This window comes from Ornithodoros turicata, chromosome 2, assembly GCF_037126465.1.
Source record: "Ornithodoros turicata isolate Travis chromosome 2, ASM3712646v1, whole genome shotgun sequence".
Taxonomy (NCBI): domain Eukaryota; kingdom Metazoa; phylum Arthropoda; class Arachnida; order Ixodida; family Argasidae; genus Ornithodoros; species Ornithodoros turicata.
In genome coordinates, this window is record NC_088202.1 from 121,183,251 (window position 1) to 121,208,916 (window position 25,666).

General features: G+C 47.7%; 1 protein-coding gene across 5 annotated transcripts in view; it reads right to left on the reverse strand.

Moving 5' to 3' along the window:
- The window catches only part of LOC135386014 (CLIP-associating protein 1-like), a 98,518-nt gene that overhangs the window by 36,370 nt on the left and 36,482 nt on the right, over positions 1-25,666 (reverse strand). The window contains exon 1 of one of the 5 annotated variants that reach the window (XM_064615712.1): positions 11,855-11,927. The exons of the other annotated variants lie outside the window; for them this stretch is intronic. Coding sequence (XP_064471782.1) covers positions 11,855-11,912 — 58 coding nt within the window. The 5' untranslated portion in view covers positions 11,913-11,927. Of the gene's footprint in view, positions 1-11,854; positions 11,928-25,666 lie in introns of those variants that run through there. 5 annotated transcript variants of the gene reach the window in all.

Sequence of the window (25,666 nt, forward strand, 5' to 3'; positions counted from 1 at the left end):
TAGCTCGAGGTGTTTGAGTTCTAGCGATGAACTGAGCTTCGAGTTGCAGGATGGTCTGTGTACAGAGTTTCTGAATCTCCAACAACATTGATATACCTGGATTCTCCCTCAATGTCTTCCTTCATAGAGAGCAACAGAAGCCGTTCGGTTCGGTTATTCCTCATCCTATCCTTTATCAATATTGTATCCCAGGCCCTTTTCAATGTAACTGTAAAACCTTTTAATTTGTCGACTTCAATTTTTCGCGAATCGGCTTACTTCGTGATAGACCTGATGTCGCTCGTAGCACATCTGATAAAAAAAAAAAAAAAAAAAAACATTGCACATGCTTTTGTGCAGCAAAGCCATTGAAAGAACGCTCACCAGTAAGCAGTGCAACCGACTGAAGTTTGCGATTTCAGCATAGTTTTCGAATGTCAAGTCTTGCTAGATATTCTCACGTACATTTAAAACTCGCGAATTTTTCAATTTGCGAAGTTCGAGAAAATTAGGGTTTTACAGTATCACAATGTGTCGCAAACATGTCACCCAGACAGAGACCCATCTGACAAAAGCCGCTGAATAATTTTTGATAAGCGAAGATTCGTACCCCTGTTCTACCTGTTGCTTGGTGTACGTGCTTATTTGCCTCCGAGGGGGCTTTTTATATACTTTCGAAATTCAAAGTTCAAGCGAATCCACTAAGTACGAAGAACACGCCGTATTGAATGAAACCCGTACATCTCCACGCGCACTATGATGCGTTCAGCGGCAGCAAAGAAAAAAAAAGAAAGAAAGAAAGAAAGAAACGTAAAGCGTTATGAAGCGTGGCAATCGCGCGCGACCTCGCCAATGAAGCGATAAGAGGCGCGCCCCTGTGATTCCTTCCGATTGTGGGTGCTTCTAGCGTGACGGTCCCGGGCCAATCATTCCGAGGACCGTCCCAATGACACAAACGAACACGTGCCTATATTCCTCAGTTTAAAAGCCAAGTCAAGACAAAGTACACTTCTAACTCCAAGACAGACAGCACGGACCCATGCCCGACGTTAAAACGCTATCAATGGATAAAATATTTCCAAATTGCGCTTCAACTGTTTGCAGCTGTATGGTTTAGAGGTTTAGGTAACAGGTTCAGCTTCCTGACGTTACTGTCAGCCGCTTCCGGTCAGTGCTTTCCGGAGTATGGAAGCCACCGATTCGAGATAACGCTGCCGAATAGGTGTTGCAGCGAATGGGAGTTGATTTTGATTTAGTCACAACCCTTTTCAAATATACATCTACTGTGGCTCAGATGTCGGAACTCGTGACTGCCCCTCGCTTGTTCACTCGCTAATTCCCTACTCAGCTCACTCCTTGCTCACTCAGTCAGTCTCTGGGTGCTCACGCTCGCGCGCACAAAGTTGAGACTGCAAACGAGGATTGGAGGCAACTCCGTGCGCGCGAGCGTGAGCACCCAGAGACGGACCCCAAGAGCGCAAAGAGCATGATACGCGAAGGGTTGAGCGCATGTGAGGGGCATTACGTGAGGGTGAAATGAGGTTAGGAGAAGGGAGCAAGGTGAAGTGAATTAAAAGAACCCATGCCAGGCTCTGACGTAAGGTGTGCGGCGGTGGTTTATCTGCAGTAAGAGGGAGGATGGGGAGCATTATATACGGTGCGTGAGCATTACACTCATTCACCACACTGAGAATGAGTGCATTTTGCCGAGGTATGCTGTGGCAGATGTCCACAGCGAAATTGAAGCCGGACGTGCAGACTGTCTTCTCGTTTATCTCAAAAGCTACACCGGTTTTTGCGCCAAACTTCACGTCGAGTTCGTAACTCTGTCGAAAACGACGAATATCGATACCAGTAGCCAGATCTGATCTATAGGAAGTTTAATGCATAGAAAGCAAAGAGAAGCATGACGAATAGGGCATCGGCCCATGACCCCTTGCGTCCAACTTGGAAATCGGCTCAACGCTTTGTTCACTTAGAAAAGCCCTCCCCGTGAACTGCAAGCTATATACACAGGCAGCAGTGGCGGAAGTATTATAATGCCCTCAGCTTTGGCCATAATTACTATGGTCAACACGGCGGAGGAAAGGCAAGCCCTGTCGATCAACCTTCCTCGGCTACAGACATCACGAACGTGAGGTTACGCACAAATGGTTCACGACACTTCTTTTCACCCCTCTCTTTACCTCGAAACTCTGCCGACGGTCCCGAGCGGTGAGTAGCCCTTCCTCGACCACGCAGACGACACGTTACAAAAGGAGTAACGTGGTAGGTGCTACCCCCTTCCTAAGATCTAAAATGTCGTGAGTGGGATATTTTGCAAAGCGTATCGCTGCGTTGCTTTATCATTACTGTACTTCATTTCGCGCGTGCATTCATCTTCTCTTCCTCTTCGCTGCAAGGCGAAAAAAAAAAAAAGAACGCAGTTTTCGGCAGGCACACAGCGTGACCAAGCGGAGAGCACGACTGAAACAGAAATGCTGGCTCGCGTAAAGCAGAAGCGGATACGCCAAGGCCAGAAGCGTTCCGTCAAAAAAGAAGAAAACGAGGGACCGTAAACGAAGGAAGGAGCGCAGAAGCGCGGGAAAAGAGCAAAATCGGGAACACGCGGCACACGCTGCTCCAGCAGAAGAATCGTCGGTTTCTATTCTAGTATACGCTCTAGACTAGAGATAACCCAACAGCATTAGCCAAGTTCTCATATTTCAGTAGACGTCTGTGTCGTATGGTCTACTTTCGTGATCGTGATTGATAATAATTGGTGGCTCAACGTCGTGAGACATCTATGATCATGAGCCACAGGGGCACGGGCGTACTGAGAGGGGGGGGGGGGACGCCGGGAACTCCAAGGTCGCTTGTGAAAATAATGCACCCTTTAGTCATAGGTCGTAATGATTCGCAGATATCATAATAGGAACCTCTGAACACCCACACAGTGCGGAACGTCCGCCCCCAGGAAAAGATGTGGTAGGGGGTGGGGGTTTGCACACTTGCCCCCCCCCCCTGGAAAAAATCCTGGGAACGCCCATGCACAGGGGGGTTCTCCAAAACCTCAGCACCTGGCACACCGACCCTCGCGGAAGACAGCGTGTCTAAGCAACTTGTACCGCGTCAGTCAGTTGCCGGCGCCCTCGGCAGGGATCGAACCTGCTACCTCTGATCAGTATAGGCGGACACACGCCACGGATTGATCAACCGAGGTCGGTTCGTGATCGCGAAGTACATTCGTCTTGCTGAAGTTCTTACCGTTATAAGCGGGGTCGCCGCCTAATGCCAAGATGTATATAAAGACGGACTGTTGTTTGCCATTGAAAATTCGCTTGCTTACGTTTTACTACGGACACTGCGCGACGCTATCGGTGTTGTCACGTATTCAAACCAACCAGTCATCCAGTCACATTAACCGGCAGTTCAGTAGGTATCGCACCAGCACAGTGAAGGTTGCGAGTTCGATTACCGTCGGACGGACGCAGCCACTCACTGCTGGTACAGTGCGCAGTCTTCCACGAGTTGTCCTGTCCCAGGTGCAACAAAACAGCTTGCAACAAAAACGCTTGCAACGCGTCAGCGACGGTTTTGCACGTCGTCTATCGCTATTTGCTCCACAGGCTTCACGCGCAGTCTTTTATCGCTCGTTTAGTGTTAACGCAAATGCGCAGATACCAACAACATTTCTGGGATGAAAAATATCAGACATCGCAACGCCGCTGTGCGTGCGTACCCGTTTTTCTACGGACGAACTCCACTAGCAAAAACACGGCCAACGTGCCACTAGGAAGAGTGCTCTATTTGCATAGTAAATTCACTCGTCGCTGCAGCAGCTTTATCGCTTCCGAATTCAATTATTCCTGCTGGCAAAGAGCGTCTCCAGTATACCCGTTCTGGCTGGGGAGAAGAAAGGGCTCACAATCGTGTTCCTCCATCTCCCGGGTTCACCGGCATCAGCAGCATTTGCACGGTCTCCCACGCCGGGGAAGATGTACATCGCTATTATACGAACCGTGTCATTATTTATTTGTATCTATTCTAGTTCGTTAATTAAAAACGAAGGAACTTTAACTGATCCGCGAAGTTAAAGAAAACAGCTCAAATTACGCAAGCGCAATTTTTGTTTCGAATTACGCCTGAAGTCAAAGCCACGACAAAGCTTTGTCATCCACTCTACGAAAAATAAATGGAACGGTTAGAAGCCTCAATATAGCTTAATTTGACAAGCTTTCGGAGGGAGTCCGTCCTTCATCAGGTGCCATGATCGGGCTCCGTACGAAAGCTTGTCCTATGTTGATGCTTCTAACCGACTCACTTATTTTTCGCGACTATTCCTTCTTGGACTTGACATAGTTTTTATTTTTTTACTTCGCAGTTCACTCATATAGTTGCATGACGAATATCATTTCTCGAGTGCTGGTTGATTCATCCCCACCATATCTCCGCAATCGCAACGACAATTTTAGATTAAAGAAAAGGGACCAACAGTGGGATTCGAGTCCATTTCCCTCCAATCTCAGGTCAGGGATTGCAAAACTGTATAGATGCCTACGTGCCAACCCGTAAGTAAAGTAACCTCACTCTATACGTAAGACATGCCCACCTATAACGACGATTATCGGCAATGACAGTCGTTCGCTGTTGAAAGGTACACGCGAATGGTTTCGGATGTCACGCCAAACGACGATGCAAACGTGAAATGTTGCAACAGGAACGACTCGTCTCGCTTCGCCACCCTGCTTCGCGTGGGAAGTGTTGGAATTGGCAACGCTCATAGATTACACTTAAGACGCACTTGTGATGCGAGGCGTCTCGCTCTCTTACGATAATGGAAACACGGCGTCGATAAACGTAAAAGGCATCTTGCTCAACACCCAAACGCGCTGAATGAGCCTCCTTCTCGAACATCGACAACCAACCACAACTTCAATACCAAAAGCAGCTACACTGACCACCGGCTATCGGCCCATATGTACCTTCTCTTTCTCTGCGAGTATTCCGATAATGTGAGATGGTGGTAACAGACTTTGAGACAAGAGCTGGTCAAGATAAGGGGAGAAGGAAAGGAAATACACCTCAGGGAGGAGAGGACGTACGGAAGTTGGGAGTACAAGCAACACAAAAGTAACCCAGGATCAGCTATCGCACAAAACACTAACGCGAACTGTGCATTCGTTCGCTACTTCTCCACCTTCAATATTCTCTCTCTCTCTCTCTTCTTTTTTCATTTTCGGACCAACTGTTGCACATTATTTGGCAGCGCCCGTACGTACGTGTCCCCTATACCATTCCACAGGGGGCGCGCTGGGCGTTGGGTGCACAGCAAGCTCGAGCCTATACGGTTCTGCTGTATAGAGGTTGGGCGCATTCCCCGATAGCAACACAACAGTGACAACACATGGTCGCCATCAGGGACCGTGAGAGAGAGGGGGGGGGCAGCCGGGGCCGGAGCCGCGGGGCCCGGGCCTCTTCAGGGGCCGGCTCGACGGCTGCTAGCACCAGGAGACGTGAGGAGGGGTGCCCGGGCAGGACTCATCCGGAATCATTCCCAGGGCCCGTAATTTCTCTCGCCGGCATTGGTCACCATGCCATCATCAATAGGAATGATTTCGTATTACTATTATAAGCGCGTAATAGCCGTAAGTATAGGTATTCGACACAAACCGAGCGAGGGACAAAAAAACAAAAAAAAAGAAAAAGCCTTGGTGACACGGAAGGGGCACACACATGACTTGCGAGACAGATGCTGCATGAGAGCGCAGAAGAAGCAAATTTAACAGGCCTTACCAATATCTAATGCACGAAGTAGCGTTTTCGATAGCGATTTTCCATACATAGGTATATCGTTGTACGATTGTCGTCACAATACCACAGTAACGTACATATGAAAATACAATACCAACATAGCAATAACGCCAAGTCATTCACGAAAAAGCCAACGAGTGCCAGCGCTAGGGGTTGATCCTGTACCCTAAGTGTTCGTCCATAAATGGAGCTCGACTCGGCTCATTTGCCTCTGTCCTTTCTGATAACAATAATGCCAACGTTCGAATAAATCACCGCCGGATAGTGGGATAGTTATATGGCCACATACTACAAAAGGGATGACGCTTGTCCCGCGAAACACCACTCAGAACACAGCCAGAAGATCGCTGTTCGACTTTTTTTCATGTAGCGGCCATCCCATTCTTAGTTCTCTTCTGGCAAGAGAGCCGCCAAGGTCGCTTCTCAGCAATGCGCCGGTGCGGTGCAGTGGAGCCGCTACATCGTAGTTCCGCAGAGCGTACACGTAAAGTGGGTGGCTCCCAGACACACTACACGTTACATTAACGAAGGGAGAAATGCCGGGCACGTTTCGTCGTGACGGTGGTACGTGAGACTTTTTGTGGCCGATTTTAGTGCAGAAAGTTTCCAATCCATCATTTCTCCGTTGTTTCCCCTAATTAGCAACGTCGGGGAATGTCAAGTACGGTCAACACTAGTGATAAAAAGACAAAAACACTGAAACTACCGTTTATTAGAGTACACGCTTTCATGTAATGAACCTGAAAGGTATCTGATGAAATGCAGTCATCCACTGCATGAAAGCGTGTACGCTAATAAACTATTGTCGTATTATTAATCAGCAACGTCTGAAAATGAGTATAACGGACTTTGTCATCACGCAGGTACTGTGCCGCCTCTGATTGCGAGAAAGAGAGTTCGCATTCCAAATGCAACGTTGGAGACGGCATGATTCAAGCGAAGAGGTACATAACGAAGAGCGCAGCGTCGAAATGTGGTGTGAGCATCATCATCGATGCGTCATAAACGGAGTCAATTCGGTCACCTCGGTCACGTTCCCTTCTCTCAATGTGCATCAGGGTGGAATGTTTGTTTATTTACACTGTTTACAATGCGAGCAGCAAGAGCTGGGACCGAGGATAACGAACACCGTGTTTGTCGAAAAGTGAAACCCAAATTATCTGTGATAAAGAATCAGTTTCGTCGTTATCGTACTTTAAGTAGAGTCCAAGCCCTGAACGCCAACCACACGATGTCGCGTTCAAACGTACGGTCCAAACAAAAAATTAAAACTTTTCGCAGTTCGACGCTTGGACTTTTGCTCTCGGTAATGTTTCTGTCGAGCCGGGATGTCACGTACCATGTGAACAGTCTCCCCTTTCGCTCTTCTCCCGAGGGGCCTTTCGGGGCGAGGGACAGCAGCCCACCTTCCTTCCATCCATCACGAAAGCGCGCCGAGGAAAACTTTCCGGAAGCCGATCCCCTCCTCATTGGAGGTGCACACAACATACACAGTGTACTCCTCCATCAGTATATAGCCTTCAACACGCTCGTGTATGAAAGCAAGTAGTTCTGGAGGAGTCAATACATCACAATTTCTGTTCTGATTTTCGTAGCGTCGTGTCGAATTGCTTCACTTTACTTGCTTCACTTTTAAAATGAAGGGGCTTCGCACACTGCGGAGGACACGCTTGCTACGACGCGGAGCGGTAGATGAGCTATCTGCATTTCATTCAACATAATTTGTTCACCGGCACTATACATGTGCCATTACTAGTGCGTAGCATTTAAACGCGTGTAATCAGCACTGAGCATGTGCCGGAAAGTATGTGGGCTTCTAAGTGTACACATCCAAACTGTATTTCATGTCGCACAAACAGTGAAACCGTTTTGTCAATAGTATACTCCACTGACTGTCTCGCCATCTGGACGCAAGCGCGGATTTAATTTCGCATTCTACCGGACACGAACAGAGGGCAAACAAACTGTCACCGTGGGGCCAGCAGAGAGGACAGAATCAGATGCAGGACGCGTGGGAAGCGCTCTCATTTATTCCAGGAAGCCCGGGAGGCCCCCCTTCCCACCTAATAGTGTAATCTCCCTCCCAGCATCTGCTGTTTGGAACAGGGGGAGATGCTGGGGAGCAAGCTCAGTGCTGACCTCGGGGACATAAAGCACCGCAACAAGCAGCGGGAGGTGCCATGGTACGCGTGGCAGCACACGAAACGCGAAGTTTAAATGTCGGATAAAACGCCGGCTGCAGCAATCCTCGTCACAAGACCCCACCGTAACGAGTATACACTGTCCTATATAGTGTATGTGATGCTGAGCATGTTCTGGTACAATAAACGGTAGCACGCGTCAGGGAAAGTGTGTGACTTTCTGTGGATAAAAACGAAATGCTGTCACAAATATCAAAACACATCGAGATCGGCCTGCTCCACAACGAACGGGCATCTTCTCTACAGACACGTGGGCGAGTACAGCACATCTTCGATGTCTGCTATCGATTCATTGTTGTTGTCCCTCGATTCATGGGATCACAGATTCTGGAGCCACTGTACAGCCTTAATGACAACGAAAGCTTGAAAGGACTCAATACCTAACTGTGCAAGCCTTTCTATCCATGCCATATGAGAGTGCCGAGAGGGGGGAGCGACGCTCCGAACTCCCTGGAGCTCCATAAGGCTCTACTCACAAGCCAATCAGACATATTACCGAGATGTCGTCGTCATATCTCTGAACCTTACCGCCGGATCCTCCGCATATCCGAAGTCTCGACTGTCGGTATTCTATTGTCTATTGGTTGCACGCTTTGTCCTTTCCTGCAAAGGATCCTGGGAACGCCCATGTTTCCATTCACCGGTTTGATATGGGAACCAACCCTTAGGATCTTTCTCGACTAAACCGCCTCAAAGAGAAACATCAATGAACTGCCGAAGATGTTCGTTATTTGTAAGAAAGAACGTAAAATGCAAACGACAAGACGAATCTGCCGTGGCCTGCATAGCCTCAACGTCATGCACACATCTCTCTCTTCCACAGTGTGGTTTGGCGATGCCATCGAGGGCGCATCTTTCGCTCCAGATATTAATTCAACAATCGCTATGTCTTAACTGAATGGCGGTATTTTGGGTTTTTCACCGCGACAGGTGATACTTCGCCACACTGCTAGAGGTATTAACTGATATGAATTGCACTGCACACGTGCGTCAACTCATAGCTCTTCAATATCCAATGAAAAATGCTCCAATGATAAGTACGTCTGGAAACGTCTACTAAAGTAAGGCGCGTCCCCCTTAGTTTACTCCTCCCAGGAGTTTACAGTGAGACATCGTAACCATCGTATAAGAATCGTTCACTGGACGGAGCGCAAAATTTATAGAAATCCTCACGTCTAAATAAATAAATAATCAGATAATATCTATACTGCCCCATTCGAAGTTGCACATGCGAACGGGATTAAAGCATCGGAGTCAACGCCGACCACACGTACGTACTCCCTGGAGCTCCCCGCGGTATGAAATATGGATTAGAGAGAGCGCAGGCGGGTACACAAAAACGCACTCGCTGCGACGTTGCGCTTTATCTGCTCCTGTACAGCTGAATGTTTCATGCGCATTAATAACGCACGTGGTGCTCCATGGAGCAACTCGCTGTTTGAGACAGACAGATATTCCACAGCAGAGGGAAAAGTTCGCAAGAAATCACGCTCCGCGAACGAGGCAGAAAGATAGGAGACTGCGATGACGAAAGAGCCACAAAGTCAGTGCAGCGTATATGAACTTGTATGAGCTGAACAACCTTACCTTCATGATAGGCGAGCCTGAGCGGTGGTTTGAGCCGTCGCGTTAATGTGTTTTTCGCCCATCGCTCAGGCTCGCCTATCATTGAGTTTATCCACCAGCTATGCAGAGTACATATAGGCTATAGCCTGTATCTACGCCATGTTGCGTACAACCTTACATTAGCGGTTTCTGTGCGGTGTGTGGCACTGACAGTATGATCTGGGTCTTAGAACTACGCGAGTGAGTAAATGACACTGACACGAGTACCCCTGCCCCAGTACCTATATGACAAAGTTCAGAGACTGTGAGACGAATAGTGAGGCTATCGAATAGTTAAATTGTTAACTATTCGATAGCCTCGGTCCCTCGGTACTCTCACCTCACAATTTTCGTCATAATTGCGCTCATAGCTTTTTTATATATAAATTTAAAATTACGGGCAACATTGTGTCGAAGTCACCACCAACTGTGCATTGCTCGTAAAATATGGCTGCAAAACCACATTGCATGCTCATAACACTGTTGTCTAAAACAAATGAAGTCGGCCACGTATAGCCAGCAAGCCATTCGGGAACATAGATCACTGTTGCTTGACGAATGGGGGATTACTTTCTACAAGACGTCGCCCCGAGCCGTTTTTGCAGCAATTTTACTGTAGCGAATCAAAAATATTTAGAGTTTCCTGTGACACGTAGAACTTGTTGTGCTGGGTTTACAAGCAACAAGCTGTTAAACAATGCCACCAACATAACCTGCCTGTCTGCTGTTTTACGGTACGGGTGAGCACGAAATTACTGTTGTACAAATTGGGGAAATCTCTCTCCGGTTCCGTGATTTTCAACCCTGAGCCACAGCAATCACAATTAAGCACACCGAGGTAAGAGGGAGAAATCGATAAATATCCCCCCCGCCAAAAAAAAAAAAAAAAACTACTGCGCCAGTAACGATTTTTGTCACAACTGACTGTTGGTAATTACGAGCGAAGAAATGATTACCGAGAGACAATTTACAGAAGACGCAACGAAGAGTCACTCACGGCAGTTCGCGCTTCACAGTAAACATAATTAGTTTGGACAAGACAATCGACAGAGTAAATACGCAGGGGAAATCTTTGCTTGCTCCGTCGAGACTTTCGCTTGATGACGTAACCGACGTCCGGATAATGGCCATTTTCTTGAAGAACGCCATGCTCGTAGAATCTATCCCGGCAGAACATTTGCACGGTCCAGTTGCTCATCGGTGCAAAGTACACGAAGAAGCTGACAACAGCCGACCCATGCCCAGTACCAGACATTATGCGCAACATATAGCTCAACAGTGTAGCGCGTTATCGCTACTCCAGCAGGTCCACACGTTTTCTGTGTCCCACGGCACGAAGTGTGCGGACCCCACTCGTAAAAATCTTACCCCCACCCGAGCAGGAAAAGCCATATAGACTTCCCCTCGGCGCACAGCTAAGTGCACAGACACACACAGAGCCTGAGGTGAAGAGACAGAGTGGGAATATATAGGGCGAGTGGCCGCGACCATCAGTCCTCGTTACAATGGCACGGGCAGTCCAGAACCCACCAGACGGCGGGAAAACAGCAAATAAAAGATGGGGGACCATTCGATGAACCACGGGCTCACCGGTACGCTTCATTGCCACGAGAGAGGGGGGTGGCGAGAATCAAAAAGAAAAACCAGATCCACGGTGGTTTCACTCTAATAGATACAGACGTGTAGCAGATAACAAAAGGCCGCGCTATATTGGGGGGGAGGACGAACAAAAAACATTGAGCGCATAGCCTCTGATATCTAACCACCATTGTAAGCCAGACGTATATTTTGTGCCTGTGGAATCTGGATTTCGTCAAAAAATTGCTCATCGCTGTCTATGGAACGGCACGAAGAGCGAGAATGCAGTGAGCGAGAATTCTATCATGCGTGACCCCGGTATTCAGCAGGGAGGAAATGTAGGAGTTGTACGTGACCTTGCCTACGATTCAGATGACTTTGGAGAGTTGTATACCTCACGCGTGTGCGACATTCCTCCTGGCGTTCATAGACCTCGCAGCTTCGACAAATACAACTGTATAGTTACCACACAGAAGGAACCATGAGAAGGAACACCGAATGAGAAGTAGCAGTCATCAACACACCGCAACAAACACATCGTGTGATCCAAAAACCAGGAGCCGACTCCAGAACGCGAGGGAAATTCTCAATCTTCCACACAGCACAGCTTGCCAAACACCAACATCCGCACTTGCTAGAACGCAAATGAAAATTCCCCGGCACACTATGAGCGGGACAGAAGTCGCTGAGATACGCACCTGCAGCGGCGGTCCCGAAGACACGTTGAGGACCGCAACCCTTCGTGACGGCAATCATCGGTCGATGTGCCGTCGACTGCCACAGCGGAAGCACCGGCAACCTCCGCGAAGATCACGTTCCGGTCACTTGACGCTGTTTCAAAGCTATTCAGCCGAAGACGAATAACAAACCCTCGTACTATGGAACGCGTGCACAATGGCCCTGGACTGGACGACACTCTCCAGAGACAATCGGCTGCATTATGCAGCGCCGTCTACATCACGGAGCAACCAGTGATAAATTGATATTAGCGCATACCACGAAGACACGGAAGTACCGGGGGGTCTCTTATAGCTTTTGTGCTGTACATTCATGCTTTCTGTACGACGCGTATTTTTTATACCAAGAGCAGTTCTTCATGCACAATACAGTTCTGTTAACGGAACGTTGGTCCATATACTGGTTGATTCTATATAGCAAGCAAAATTTTATCGCAGATTCCCCTCCCAAACCCTTCTATTTAGGAATAAGTGGCAGGCCAAATGTACCGTGAAAGAATAATGAATAGAAAGCTTCGCAACCCCGAAATTAAGGGGGGAAACTTGCTAAAAAATAATGGTAGTGAGATCACTACAGGGAGAACCTTTCACCACAGTGTCGTTTATTAGTTGTCGAAGTTTTTTTCGGTTTCTGAAGAACACTTGGTCGCGAATAATACAAACTCAATAAATATGACTGCGGATGTTTTCTAGTCGATACTCTTTCTCATTGTTGAACCTTAGAACTTAAGTAGAGAAGCTATCTCGATACAAATTATCTTACCATACAACGAACGCTGCAAAATATAGCAACTATAGCTACGAAATGGAGCTTTATGTCATCAGGTTACATCTCACTCTAAGAAAAAAAGGAGTAATTTTACTCCTTTTGAGGACTAAACGCATTGCCACAAAAAATAGTCCCTTTCGGGAGTAAATGAATGACACAGAGTGGAGACTGCATTTCACGTTCTGTTGTAAGGGTCCCAAGTAAGAGTACACAATTCACGTGCATGCATGAAAATGCTTTGAATCAAACCGTCAACCGTGATATAAAATCTTGCGAACATACACGGGGCACAATTTGCGAAGAAAGAAGTGTTAACTGTTTCTTCCTCTGTGTGTGGAAAATTTCTAAGTTGGCTGAGTTATACAGCCTTATGGCATCAAATTGACCAGGAGCACATATTTACGTAGTCTGTTGCATTCGGAAGACTATATTCGCGAAGTTCAGTGACAATTTGCAGTCCTGGGGAGTAAACGTCGGGGTTAGAGGACTAGAATGGGGAGTAACTGCTGTCTAGGGGACTAAAAGTTGCAATTCCTCCAAGTTTTCCTCCTTTTTTTCTTAGAGTGTAAATGCTGAGATGCAAGGCATGCTCCCTTCGGGTTGTACGGACGACGGAAGATACTTATCACTAGATGATGAACCATCTACGACAACAACAGCGTTTCCGGAATCGTTTGTCAAACCACATTGATGTTCATGAGGCTATCGAACAGCTTCAAGGATGGCGACGACCACCCCCGAAGGACGTCGTCACTGCGACTCGAAGGTAAGAAATAACGACGCTGCATTCCTGGCAGTTACGCCTACGGCGTTACCGCGTGGTTTTCCTCATAAAAGGAATGGTCGCACGCAAAAGTACACGCAACCGCAGGAAACTTACAGTAATTATATACCAGTATACCGTTTCTGCGACGGCATATATACGGAAGTCAGCGGCGGGAGAAGTTTAAAAATAAATGCGAGGGACGCTGCCTTTTCTGCTCGAGGGAGGACAACGAATTTATAATATGGGCTACCAGTTAGATTGTGCACACAGTAATCAGAAGTGGGAACACACGCTACCTAGATATTGTATACAAGGAACACCAACTGTATAGCAGCCATGCTTGGGTTGGGTTGACACGTCGTCTCCGCGGCAGCGAGAGGAGCCTTCCGAGTGGGAATGAAAGGCACCGTTACCTTGACAGAAACACAAAAGGAACGGGATTCATCCGTTGCGTTTGATCGTGATTTCTGCGCGAACGAAACCGCAATTTGCATCTTCTCAACGACCGTTCAATTGCCATTGGTTTCCTCTAACGATCTGCCGCGAAGATTGGACATGCAACGACGCAAATTTGTATTGGTGTCAAGGTCTTTCATTCCAGGATGTGACATTTCTGTACATAATAGTGCCCCTTTAATGTATGCATTCCACAGTCTATGCTTTGTGAATTCCCGCAGCGACGAACAGCAAAGTAAATAAGCCGCAGTGCGAAGATACCGTCTCCTCCATTCTTATCATTTAATGAGCCGTCCACTTCTAGGTTATTGCCTCTCTACGTCTCCGCTGCCTCTTCATCGCAATAGCTGGCTGTCGAAGCATCGCAACCCCAGAGGAACGCCACACGCACACTCCTATTGGCCCTCACCCGCCCTTTACTAAATGAAGTTGTGCAAGCTATTTCGTGACAGTGATTGCGTTGCGGTTAGAAAACTCTAGAAGGCGTCAAATGTGGAAGGATCAATTACACAATACAACGTGGAAGTGTCACATCGTAAATTTCCTCAAGAAATAGAGGTCTAAAAGTGATCATTAGACTAAAATGATGGACATCCCAAGATACGAGTCATTGAGAAATCTATCGCAACATCGTTCGGAACGCCAACATAAACGAACGATCACGGACTGCAAGTGAAATGTAATTCAGCCAGATAAACTTGAAAAAAAAAAAAAAAAAAAGCAATTCCGTGGACGGAACGTCATCAATCCTCGTAATGTTACATTTTCACGGTTCTGTCCCGTATAGGTCTAGCAAATTGGTGCAAGTAGGTCAGAAAATAGGCTCAAAATAGTGGGTAACCAAACAGGAACTTTGTGACAGAAGTTGCGTCAACTTCTGGTCCGTCGGAACGCGCCCCACATACACCCGCGACTGACATTGACGGTGAGGAGCCCCAGGGTATTATGAAAAAGCGCCGACTTTCTCCGGTTACCCTGATGCGGGCGAACGACCCCAGCTCAGGAAAGGCTCAGTGAAAACGAGGAAATATTTACGGCAGGGCTGCACCACGTTCTGTTCTCTCGCACGCAGAACGCGACCACTTATCTTGTGTAGTGCCCCACCGGGCAGGGCGTGCGGGACACGGCCCAATTTGAACGAGCGTTTACGGCAGCACACCGGCATTGTCCATCATCCGCACGTTTGGTGGTTCTACAGTAACGACCGATATCATCTACTTCCGTAAAGTGTTACGCTCTGTTGCAACAGTTGCAAAGTCTAACCAAGGTTTTACTGCGTATGTGGCTTCTAAAACAATGTGCTTCACTGTAGAAATTATGCAGTGCTGGTTCACACTTTTACGCACATTAACGCTTGCGTTTTCGTACGTTTCATCGCTCTCGGTGCGATGAGAAAAAAGGCTCGTCGTTGTCGGTCTCACAGAGGTGGGCAACGTCGCGGGAAACGGGAATGTGCCTTCTAAGGGAACTGCGCCAACATATGTCTGACAGGGTCTGAGGAAAACCCGGGAAAAATCCCAGATGATGATGATTCCGGGATTAGAACCCGGGTACCTCTCCCAGTCTCGACGTGACATGGCCATCACGCTAACCACTCAGCCACGCGAGCTGGTGTTGCCGCTCTCGTAGGCCCCGTTCACACGGTGGTGGTGGTGGTGGTGTCGTTGTCGGCCTCACGGAGGTGGGCAACGTTCACATAATTGTGTTGTAGCGCTACGTTCCTCCAAAGAACGAGCGCAGTTCAGAGCGTGTACTCCCCGCCCATACAGTGCGCATGAGCTATACCCTCTCCTCCTACTGGGCATTTGGCTTGCGTTGCTTGCTTCGAGAAAGTTCGCTCAACTCCTTCCGTTCCGCTGACGTAGTGCGTTTGAGGAGAGCGGGGCTCTGTTGCCATGGCGACGATGCGCCGTAAGCGCAACCGCAACGCAGCAGTGTGAACCAGCACATATGTGGCTGGGAGTCTTTTGTCATCTCCAAAGTGTTCCGTTAATACGGCTCTTCCAGTTCTCCTTTCCTTCCATTACGGGTGCACGTCTCTCCCACATGGGATAGTACTTACAACGGTAGTGAATCGGGCAAGTTGGTACGAGTCAATCATGATGAACTAGCACTGCAGCACAAGGACGGACAGGGAAGACAACAGTGTTTGTCCTCTTCCCTGTCCGTCGTGCTGCAGTGCTAGTTCATCATGATTGATAGTACTCACGTTTTCCTCAGCGAGGAGGAAAAACAACCTTGGTATCAGCACTGCTTGCAATTAAGGTGCCTCAATACTAGCTCCCTCCGCAAAGGGTGAAGACAACCGCGATGTCTGCTACGAATTTCCGCCATCTTGACGCCCACGCGCAGCCCGCGATTCGCTCATAAAAGTCTAGCTATACGCTTAGCGACACACCACATTCCGGAATTGAGTAAATACATAGCAAAGGAGGTGAAAAAGTGGGTGAAATCGGTATACAACATTCATGCATGGTAAGCGTGGGAATCAACATGGCGGCTTTGCGGCATTCGCTTCTACAAAGGCTGACTCCATCCGGAGGAGGAGGAGGAGTGTCGTTGGGAGGAACCCGAGAGGTCTGCCTGCCTGATTAGGCGGCATGTTTCTCGGGAAGGGAAAGGTGGTGGAGAGGAGGAGAGGAAAGGGTGAAGTGGAAGACCGAGCGGAATCCGCTCGGGGGGAAGATAGCTGCGTCCATGGGCCGACTTCAGGGGAACTGTGCCGGCATACGCCTATTACACATCTGAGGGAAACCCAGGAAAAACCCCAGACGGCACAGCCGGCCCGCGGATTCGAACCGCGGACCTCCCAGTCTCCAAGCGCACGCGTTACCGCTGCGCCACCGGAGCTGGTCTGACTCCATCCTACACAGAAGGAGCTAGTATTCCTGCACCCTACTTGCTATGTTCATCCAACGCCACCTAGATGCAGTAGACCTGCTTAGTGCCTCCTCTCACTCCTTCGCACGTAGGCATACGAAGTCCGCACATCGCAGAAGCCAGCCAAGCCAAGCCAATCGCCGTGCAGACGATTTCTAGACACAACCTTTCAGTGGCTATACCAGACCAGAGGCTGCCCATACGGTTGATGGCGGCTCGCTTTCATAGCTATACGGCCGCTGAACGCAAAACGTCGTGATTGGCGGATTCTGCTACGTCACGTCAGCGATCAGGCTTTGTCTCTAGGTAGTGTTGGCTTAGAAGACTGCACACGTGTTTTTCTTCTTTTTCGATTCGTCTGAGAAAAGTGAACTAGCGTGGTTGGGATCCACGGATATCCTAGTTTTCCGCTGTAGCTGGTTGCCGCAACCATCCTTTCATGTTACGTCACTCTGCTAATCGACAATGTCCCTGAAAACATTAGGAGTTTTATACACGCAACAGCGCCCTTGATGTTTACTACCAGAATACAAGCTCACAGCAGACATAAAATGTATTTTACTTATGACACAAATGCAGGATGCCACAAAATGGAGAACGAAAGACGCCATTCGAATAAAGAGCTTTGGCCTCTTTGGGGACGTTTTTTTTTTTTTTTTTTTTTTTTTGTGCGAACAATATTAGAGTATACGTGTAACCAATAGAAACCACGCGGGACGGGATACATTCATCAGGAGCGCAGAACAGAGCGCGTATCCATTTCTCTCGCTCTACGTCGCCATTCTCGGGGATCTCGTTACAGTTATACCAGCTCGGCTGCCGCTATACCTCTACGCAGCAGTATGCTTTTAATGAAGTCGACTCCACACCTGTAAGACTAATGGTTGATGAATATGACGAGTTCCTGGAGCCGGCATGTACGCGATCGTTAAGCGCACACGTCCCCGCCCATCTTGGCAACGTTCAACTATACGCGCAGAGCGAACACACGCATTGCCGTACAATTAATGGGTAATTAAGTGCGCGAGTTAGCCTTCAATGGCTTCCAATACACAGAGATAGTCATTCTCTCAGCACAGCCGAGGCGCTCTTCTGCACCGCTGGGTACGGTAACACGGAGGAAGTCTTACTGCTACCACCGCAAATCAGCGAAGCATGTTCAAGATACAGGTAACAAGGCTAGTAGTTTGCCAACGGTGTTGTTCACAGACATACGTGTAGCTCTGAGGTTATACCCGGCCGTAACTCCCTTCGTGAGAAAATCATGCCCTACCAGGTTTTTACTAAACAGATCAAGACTGACAAAACAAATAAGCACACTTTGCGTCGGGCTCGATCATAGCAACGTGCGGAGCAACCGAAGGAGGCGCAATCTTGAATGAAGTTCATCTTTAAGCACCCTATACTTTGGAAAGCGGTCACTTTTAATACATGAACCGAGGCATGTATTTCCATATGCTACGCACACTCGAATGGTCAAATCCTATTGCATTCCTTTCACGCGTGAATAAACACGTACGCATATATACTACCCTTCACCGTGAAATAAAGCTTTCCCACATTTCTCGATAACGTCAGTTACCATACCACGGCGAATCCCCCAACGCCGCGGACAGGCCGAAAAAAAAAAAAAAGAAAAAAAAAAGAAAGAAAGAAAAAAGAAAAGTACATATTTTCGAGCTGATCCCCCACAAAGGCAAAGCGTAAAGAGGGAAGAAAAAGATGAAGCGAACGATAAAAAATCGGGGGACTAACGCTCTCGAATCGAATCCTGTATGGACTCACAATGGCGTCTCGTACGAGGCCTATATTTCAAAAAGGCACGACCAAATCCCGTTCACGCACGAGCTCGGATTCCCCTTCGTCGGAAAGCCTGGTATTGCAGGCGGGAATACGGAGTACCGAACTGCCCGAGCGAAAAATTTGGGCTGACGACGCCGTTACCATTTATCTCGGTGCATGGCAGGGTGGAGGAAAGCCTTCGTTGTCATCAAGTAAACGCGTAGAAAAAAAAAAAAAAAAATCAACATACGATGGGTTGCGCTGTGAGATATGTGAGAGAAGGGAAGCGTGTCCGACTTAGGCTGCCAAAAGTAAAGCCGACGTTGTACCCATTTCTCAAGAATGCGTTTCATTTTACTTTAAATTTAAGTTTGCTCCTGTGTTGGCATAATTTGATTTTTACGACTAATGAAAGCTTATCAAAAGTGCCGAGAGATAAAACTGTCGCGTGATGTAACCCGCCGTATACATTTCAAGCTTTCCTCCGTCACACGGCGTTCTTTGCGTGTCCGTCCCAGTAGTATACAACAGTTACTATAGGGTCTATAAGGCATGTGCACATTTCCTGGACATTCCATTCTGTGCGTTGACTGCTATATATATATATATATATATATATATATATTCTCCTTCGGACGCAATACAATTTCACCATGCCAACAGAACGGTCAGCACTTCTCGCTGCAAGATGTAAGAACACACAGAATGTCAAGTGATAATTTTTGTTTGTTCCTGTGCCTATGGTGTACGAATTTACTTGCGATGATCAAAGCTGAAAGACGGACTCGCTGCCCTACGCGTGTCAGACAGAGATGTAGCCAACCTCTGAGCCACAGCTGCTGGCAACGTCACTCAACAACAGTCTCACTGTCGTCCTGATGGACTTCCGCCAACCCTCGAAAAAGGCGGTACCGGCTAACTTACTATTCGCTGCGAGATCGACCTATAGGGGGCGACACCGTCACATTTCTAAGTCTGGATAACACACCGGCCGATGTTCGGAGTTGATGGTTCTCTTCCGTAATTCTTGTGTATATTCACCGGAAGATCACTTGTGCCACTATGGTACGATTCTCTTCGGTTCCCCGATGTTCCACCTACTGCACTGAACGCGGCATAAATGTGTAAAAGCAGACGACGCGAGGAAACTGTCCACACTACGGTAGTTCATCGCTTCCCCACAACGCGCCGACACCGTACGATCTCGAAGCGATATCTCATACAAGCGTCTGAAGCAGACCACAAGATTGTCGTTCGCATTTCTGTCGCAGCTGCGGAAAAAGTTGCACACATAACTTTAAAGCTCTCTAGACGCGCTTTTATATTTTTCCATTTCTACTCGCTTTCTGCATAGCATATGGGCATAGTCTATCAACATATAGGCTGTTTTCAAGCAAGAAGGTGACGATAACCTTTTTTTCTTTTTCTTTTTTTTTTCATACGGCATTTCCGCTACTCAGAGGAACCACCTTTGACTCGCGATTTATCGTGTGGTGTGTGCGAAAAGTGGGGTTCGTTAAAATAACCGGATATGCGATACATTCATATTCATGGATACCGCAGGGGCGCATTAGCTTTCGGTACCGCACCACCTTGCGGCGCTTGCTGTCTTGCGAATCGTACGTACGCTCATGCACATTACAACGCCGACATTTACGTATAGTCAAAATCGATGTCAATTCTTCCAAAACAAGCATTGCTATTCAAACATTCGGAGGAAATCGAATCCCACACTGTATGATGCCCAGGAGGGATCCAGACACGCTTTCTCAACAAATGCTGGCTGGGCCGTGTAGCGCACCGTACAAAAGCAGTGAACATGAGACAGGGACACACAAAGGGACAATCGCATGTACAGTGCTGGACGAAAGTTTACGGAACACACTCCGGCGCATTCCTTCATCAGAGTGATACGCTAGCAGCAAATGGTACCGTACGGACTTGCAAACAGGTGACTGGGTTACAGGCACACGTCGCGTGGAACAACCCGATTGGTCGAGTTGTTTCTGGGGCTTCCATTGCTACACTGACGAGGATAAAATTATGAGGCTCGGAGGTACCGGGGTTCGAATCCCGGTGCCGGCTGTGCTGTCTCGGGTTTTTCCTGGGTTTTCCTCAGACACTTTCAGACATATGTTGGCACAGTCCCCTTAGAAGTCGGCCCAGGACGCACACTCCCTAGGGCGTCAGTCGTGGCGTTGACCACCTCCGCGACGCCGACAACGACGAGTCCCTTCACCATCACCACCAAGTTATGAGTAAGTGTCGGACTGGTCTTGTCGTCCTTTCTTAAACACCTTGTACGTCCCGTTCACCACCGCTTTGTTTGAATACTGTTTGTAGCGACTGTTGCTGCAGTATTTGCCTGACTGCGTATCTCCGGTAATATATATATTTTTTTAATGTTTCCAAAATTACTTGAAACTTCTATTCGCCTACTACAGACGCCCGTGCGCCGCACTGAGGCCACGAACGCTATTTATCAAACGGGGTGAGAGGCTGTCAGCCTGTTTTTAGGAACAAGGCACGCACTTAGCTCGCAAAAGAGGTCGGGTTCCAGGCAACGTATCAGAGCACAAGCGCTTCTGTGGATGCTGTGGAACAAACAATCATCGCTAGAAACATATTCCCGTTGCTTGAGCAGTTCGTGGAGTGCCAAGTCAGCAAATTACAGCATGGAACGAATGCAAATAAGGGGGATCATGACAATTGATTTTGGTAATTTTTTGCGCAAGAGGTACATTTTTTATGATAGTCGCTTTCAAAGTAAAATGGGCATTGCCGGTGCATCTTTCTCTCTCTCTCTATTTAAAGAAATCGCAGTCTCAAAATTAAATACACCATTGTTCTCACATCTCACGACTTATTATATTTACGTCACAACCACCACTAACTATGGTACAGCACCCGGTGTCCCGTTCTAGGAGTATTCATGCTTTGTGTGAGTGTGTCGATTGTAGGATGCGGAAGTAGTACTGGGACTCACGCAACTCCCTCGACGGACTGGCCATGGAGGTAATACGGCGGGTACAGGTAGACGATAGTGACCGTAGTTTATGTAATAGTAACGAGTAATACTCGTAATAAAGTCGTAGAATAGTAACGCAGTCCCCCTGGAGCCAAACCCTCGAGCACACAGAGGGCGCGAGCGCTTGCAGCATGCCAGAGCTCTGCAGCATGCAACGTAGATAAGACCGGGCATGCTCAAATTTTCTTTGCAACGAATGCACGAAAGATGACGCACATCAAGAAACTCATCCTCGCGGTGGGTCTCGAGGGAAAGAGGGGCGGGGGAAACATCAATTTTCGAAGGCGCAATTTTCATCACCGCCTCCTCATAAAAAAAAAAAAAAAAAAAAGATATAGAGTGTGCACTCATTCGAATAGGTGGGGGGACGATCGGCGAAGGGCCGACGCGGGCTCGCATTTCGTGCATGTTACACTAGAAGAATGCAACTTGCTTTCAAAAAGCGAGCAAAGAGTTCTTCACATAACAGAGAGCAATTTTACGGACGACGTCGCACTACGCCTCATTTCCGACAGTCCGTTTTTTTTTTCTCGGTCTCTTTTTGCTTGCACAGGGAAGGTTATAGAGAATCGCATTGGCAAATTATCATGCTAAGAGTACGGTTGAGTTCGAGCGAGTCGACGAACAAAGCATACGGCGCAGTAATTCCTCTTTACTCCAACGACAAAGAGACATGGAGACTGCACGACGTTCAAAGTCACAAGAGGCATGTACAGCCGCACGTCAAATAGTACCAGACGTCGCCGGTGAAACTGGCGAAGGTTATTTCTGGTTTATCGATTGAGAATGAATGTAGACGATGCCCTCGTCAAAGCGTTCGCATTTTTCTTTTTCGTAAATAGTACTGACAAAGTACTTATCAATTAGCCACTTATGGCACATTACAGGTTATCTTCACCATGAATGCCCGGATGGAAATGACTACGTGTCTTCCTGTTTGCACTAGCTTTTTCAACGTGGACAGCAACGTACACAAGGCGGCGTCAGTGGAGTGCGTCACGTGACTCCATTAAATATTGGTCCATGTCAGCTTGGGTGTGCATGTTGAGTCATGGCCTTCTGCGGCGTCAACATGTGCTGTATCAGGACGCTCGCTCTCCGCCCACCTTAATTACGAGACAACGGAAGGGCTTTATAGGTGTACGAGGAACAGGAAAGGTCGTGTTTACCACCAAACATAAAGTGCGCCTCCACCGGTGTTCGTGGGAAGACAATGCTCGCGTGCCTTGATGCCTTAAAGGACAGCACCTGTGTAGCGACCCTTCACCGTGCCTCGGCATCATCCACGGAACACTCGTCCTACGCAGGCTTCATAAATGTTCCTGTGTCATCCGTCGCGGGACTTCACTGTGGAACTTTCGTTCCAGCGAAAGTCAGTATTGTCGAAACGCAGGCACAAGACAAATGGAAGCAACAGAAGTTTCACAAACAAAAAAACAAACAAACGAAAAACGCTCACTATCATTTTCATTTCATTCATCTTGATAACGATGTCAGTTAAATGCCCCCCAGTCAGCTAAATCTTGTGCCACGCGTTTTTATTTTCCTTCTCTTCCTTTTTTGTTGCTTGTACGTATACGTACAAGTGTTCCTGTTATGCTCTTTTCGCTTTCTTTACATTAACTGACATTTGACATTAACTGACTATTCTCATGTTACGGAATAGATCACGTTGTACTTACAAATTCATGTGTTTTCTCGTTTGTGTCTTGCATATATTACTTGCTATATATTAGTTCTATTTATTTCTGCGCATGATTTGTTGGGTTGCAGCTTGTACTTCATGAGTTCATTGATGTGTAATCCTCAGTTACTGTTTGCCGCATATTTCAGCTATTAATTTGAGTACGGATCAGTTACACGCGAATAGCGTCTGATCCTTCAAGGTCATTCCTTATGTAAATGATGATGTTCATTTGTTGACGAAGAGTCGGAATTCCGTATGTAATGCCAATAAAAGAGCTTCTCTCTCTCTCTCTCTTTACGCGCGAGCAAAGCATTAGACCCGTCCCGTTACCCTTCCTACCGTGCCAGCAAAAGTTGATAAGCTGATCTGAATTCCCAACACTCCAGAGGTTGTTGGTTCGCCTATTCAACTCGTGCGACCCGGAGTCGTGACGTATGGAGTCATCGTAAGCCATCGACTCAGCGACTCGACGTCAGCGACCCGCATCGAGAAGAGAGTCGCTGGTCTGTGGGAGTCGGCTCTCGAGCACTTCCAGTGTTGAGTTCTCGAATTTTAGAACTGGAGACACTGCCATTGGGATGACGTCATGGAAGGCGCTCCGCGGCATTTTCGCCCACCAAGAGTCGACTCTCGAGTTGCTCGAGTCCAATAAATGAACACAACCAGAATGAGCCGAGAAAGTGCACTGCCGCTGCGCGCGCTCTTTCGAACTAATTTTCTTTGGAAATGCGCGCTTCCCAAAAGAAATATTGTACGTGATAATTCCTTTAGCTAGTATGTTCATATCATGGGGTAAAAAAAAAAGAAGATGTTCGAGATGCCTTCCATGCTCCTATGGAGCTCTCGAGTGATCTTCGGTTTAGAGTTGTATTCCCCCCGTACCGCAAAATTGCATCCGCCAGAATGTAGCAGTTTTTTACATAAGAAAAAACGAAGGGCATGTTCACATCCGGTTTTGGCTTCACAGTGACGTAGGCATGTGCTATCATACCCTGGCGGGCGGACGTCAGTAGACGTCAGGAGGGTGTGAGACCGAGATATGATTACGACTACAGTCAAACTCCTTTATAGCGAACACCTTTTTAACGAAAATACCCTTACTGCATTTTTTTTTTTTTTTTTTTGCTGTCCCCTGAGTTTCGTTGTAAAGGAGTGACTGTATTTTGAGATATTGTAAAGCGTAATCACAAAGTTTTCGCTCGAATCAGTGGCCTGCTTACTTTGCAGAACACAAACCGTAAGCTACTGACAATAGTAAAGTTTTAGTACAACGCACGCTGTCGCCTTTGCGTACCCACTAATGACGTTAACGGCAGCGAAAGCATTGCCATTCAAATTCAACTTAAAAAATGCGTACAAATCAGCGAAATTTGCACGTTACGGCCATTGAGGTATGATCGTAAATAAATATTTTGCACGGCGTGCCTGGGAATCGTAATGAAGCATCCATACGACAGCGTTTCTTTATTGTGGCTCGGAGCCAGAATGTCGCGTGAAGCGAAAGTAAAAGTTTCAGTTCTCAAGAGAACGCACCTACTTTTCTACAAAGAACTTTTTTTTAGTTCCACGTTAGCGCCGCGAAACAACTGTGGCTATGGGGGCTGTACAGACGTGGACAGATGGAGAGACGGCAGCTGGTAGGAGTGGGGGACTGAGGTGTTAATACGCATTCTGTGAGCCGACTTCAGGGGGAACTGTGCCGACACTCGTTTGAAAAGACCGCAGGAAAACCTACAAAGAACTTCACGGGCACATCAAACGCTACAGCAAAAGGCACCAAGCTCAAATGAAGCTCAACGGTGCAGATTAAGCCTCGAGGCAGCTGACCCCTCAGCTTCTCAGAGCAGGTTTTGAAACAGAACCGTTTCAGAGTCGCGAACGCGCTTCCGCCAAACTTTTCGCTTCTTCCGATGTACCGATTAGTTTCTGTCCATATATATAAGTCTTTTAGAGAAAGCTCCGAAACATTCCAGAAAACAAATGCAGCACCAGCGAGATTCACGAGCGCGCGTCCACGAAGCTACACGCGTAACCGTAACTCAACCGGTTTGTCACAGCTGTTAACCAGCACATCAGCATGCAGCTTCCGAAGTGCCTCGCTGTCGCCTCAGCTTTCTCCCGCGGGAATTACATTATCGAGCGCTTCGTTGGCATGCAAGTAACGCATCTTTGGCGACCTCGCCAAGACTAGCTGGCTATCTGTATTCTTCTGACTATCAGAGATAAGGGGCAGCCCCAAAGTCCGGCCTATTTCTTCCACCTGCGCACTGTCCAACCAGCAGGCTGGAAAACAAATGTTTGAGCACTTTTTTGAAGCGCAAACAATAGTTCCGTCTATCAATCACTGATCGATGTATCTTGCGAGAATCGATCAATAATCAGTTTGCGAGTGTAGTCGGTGCTGG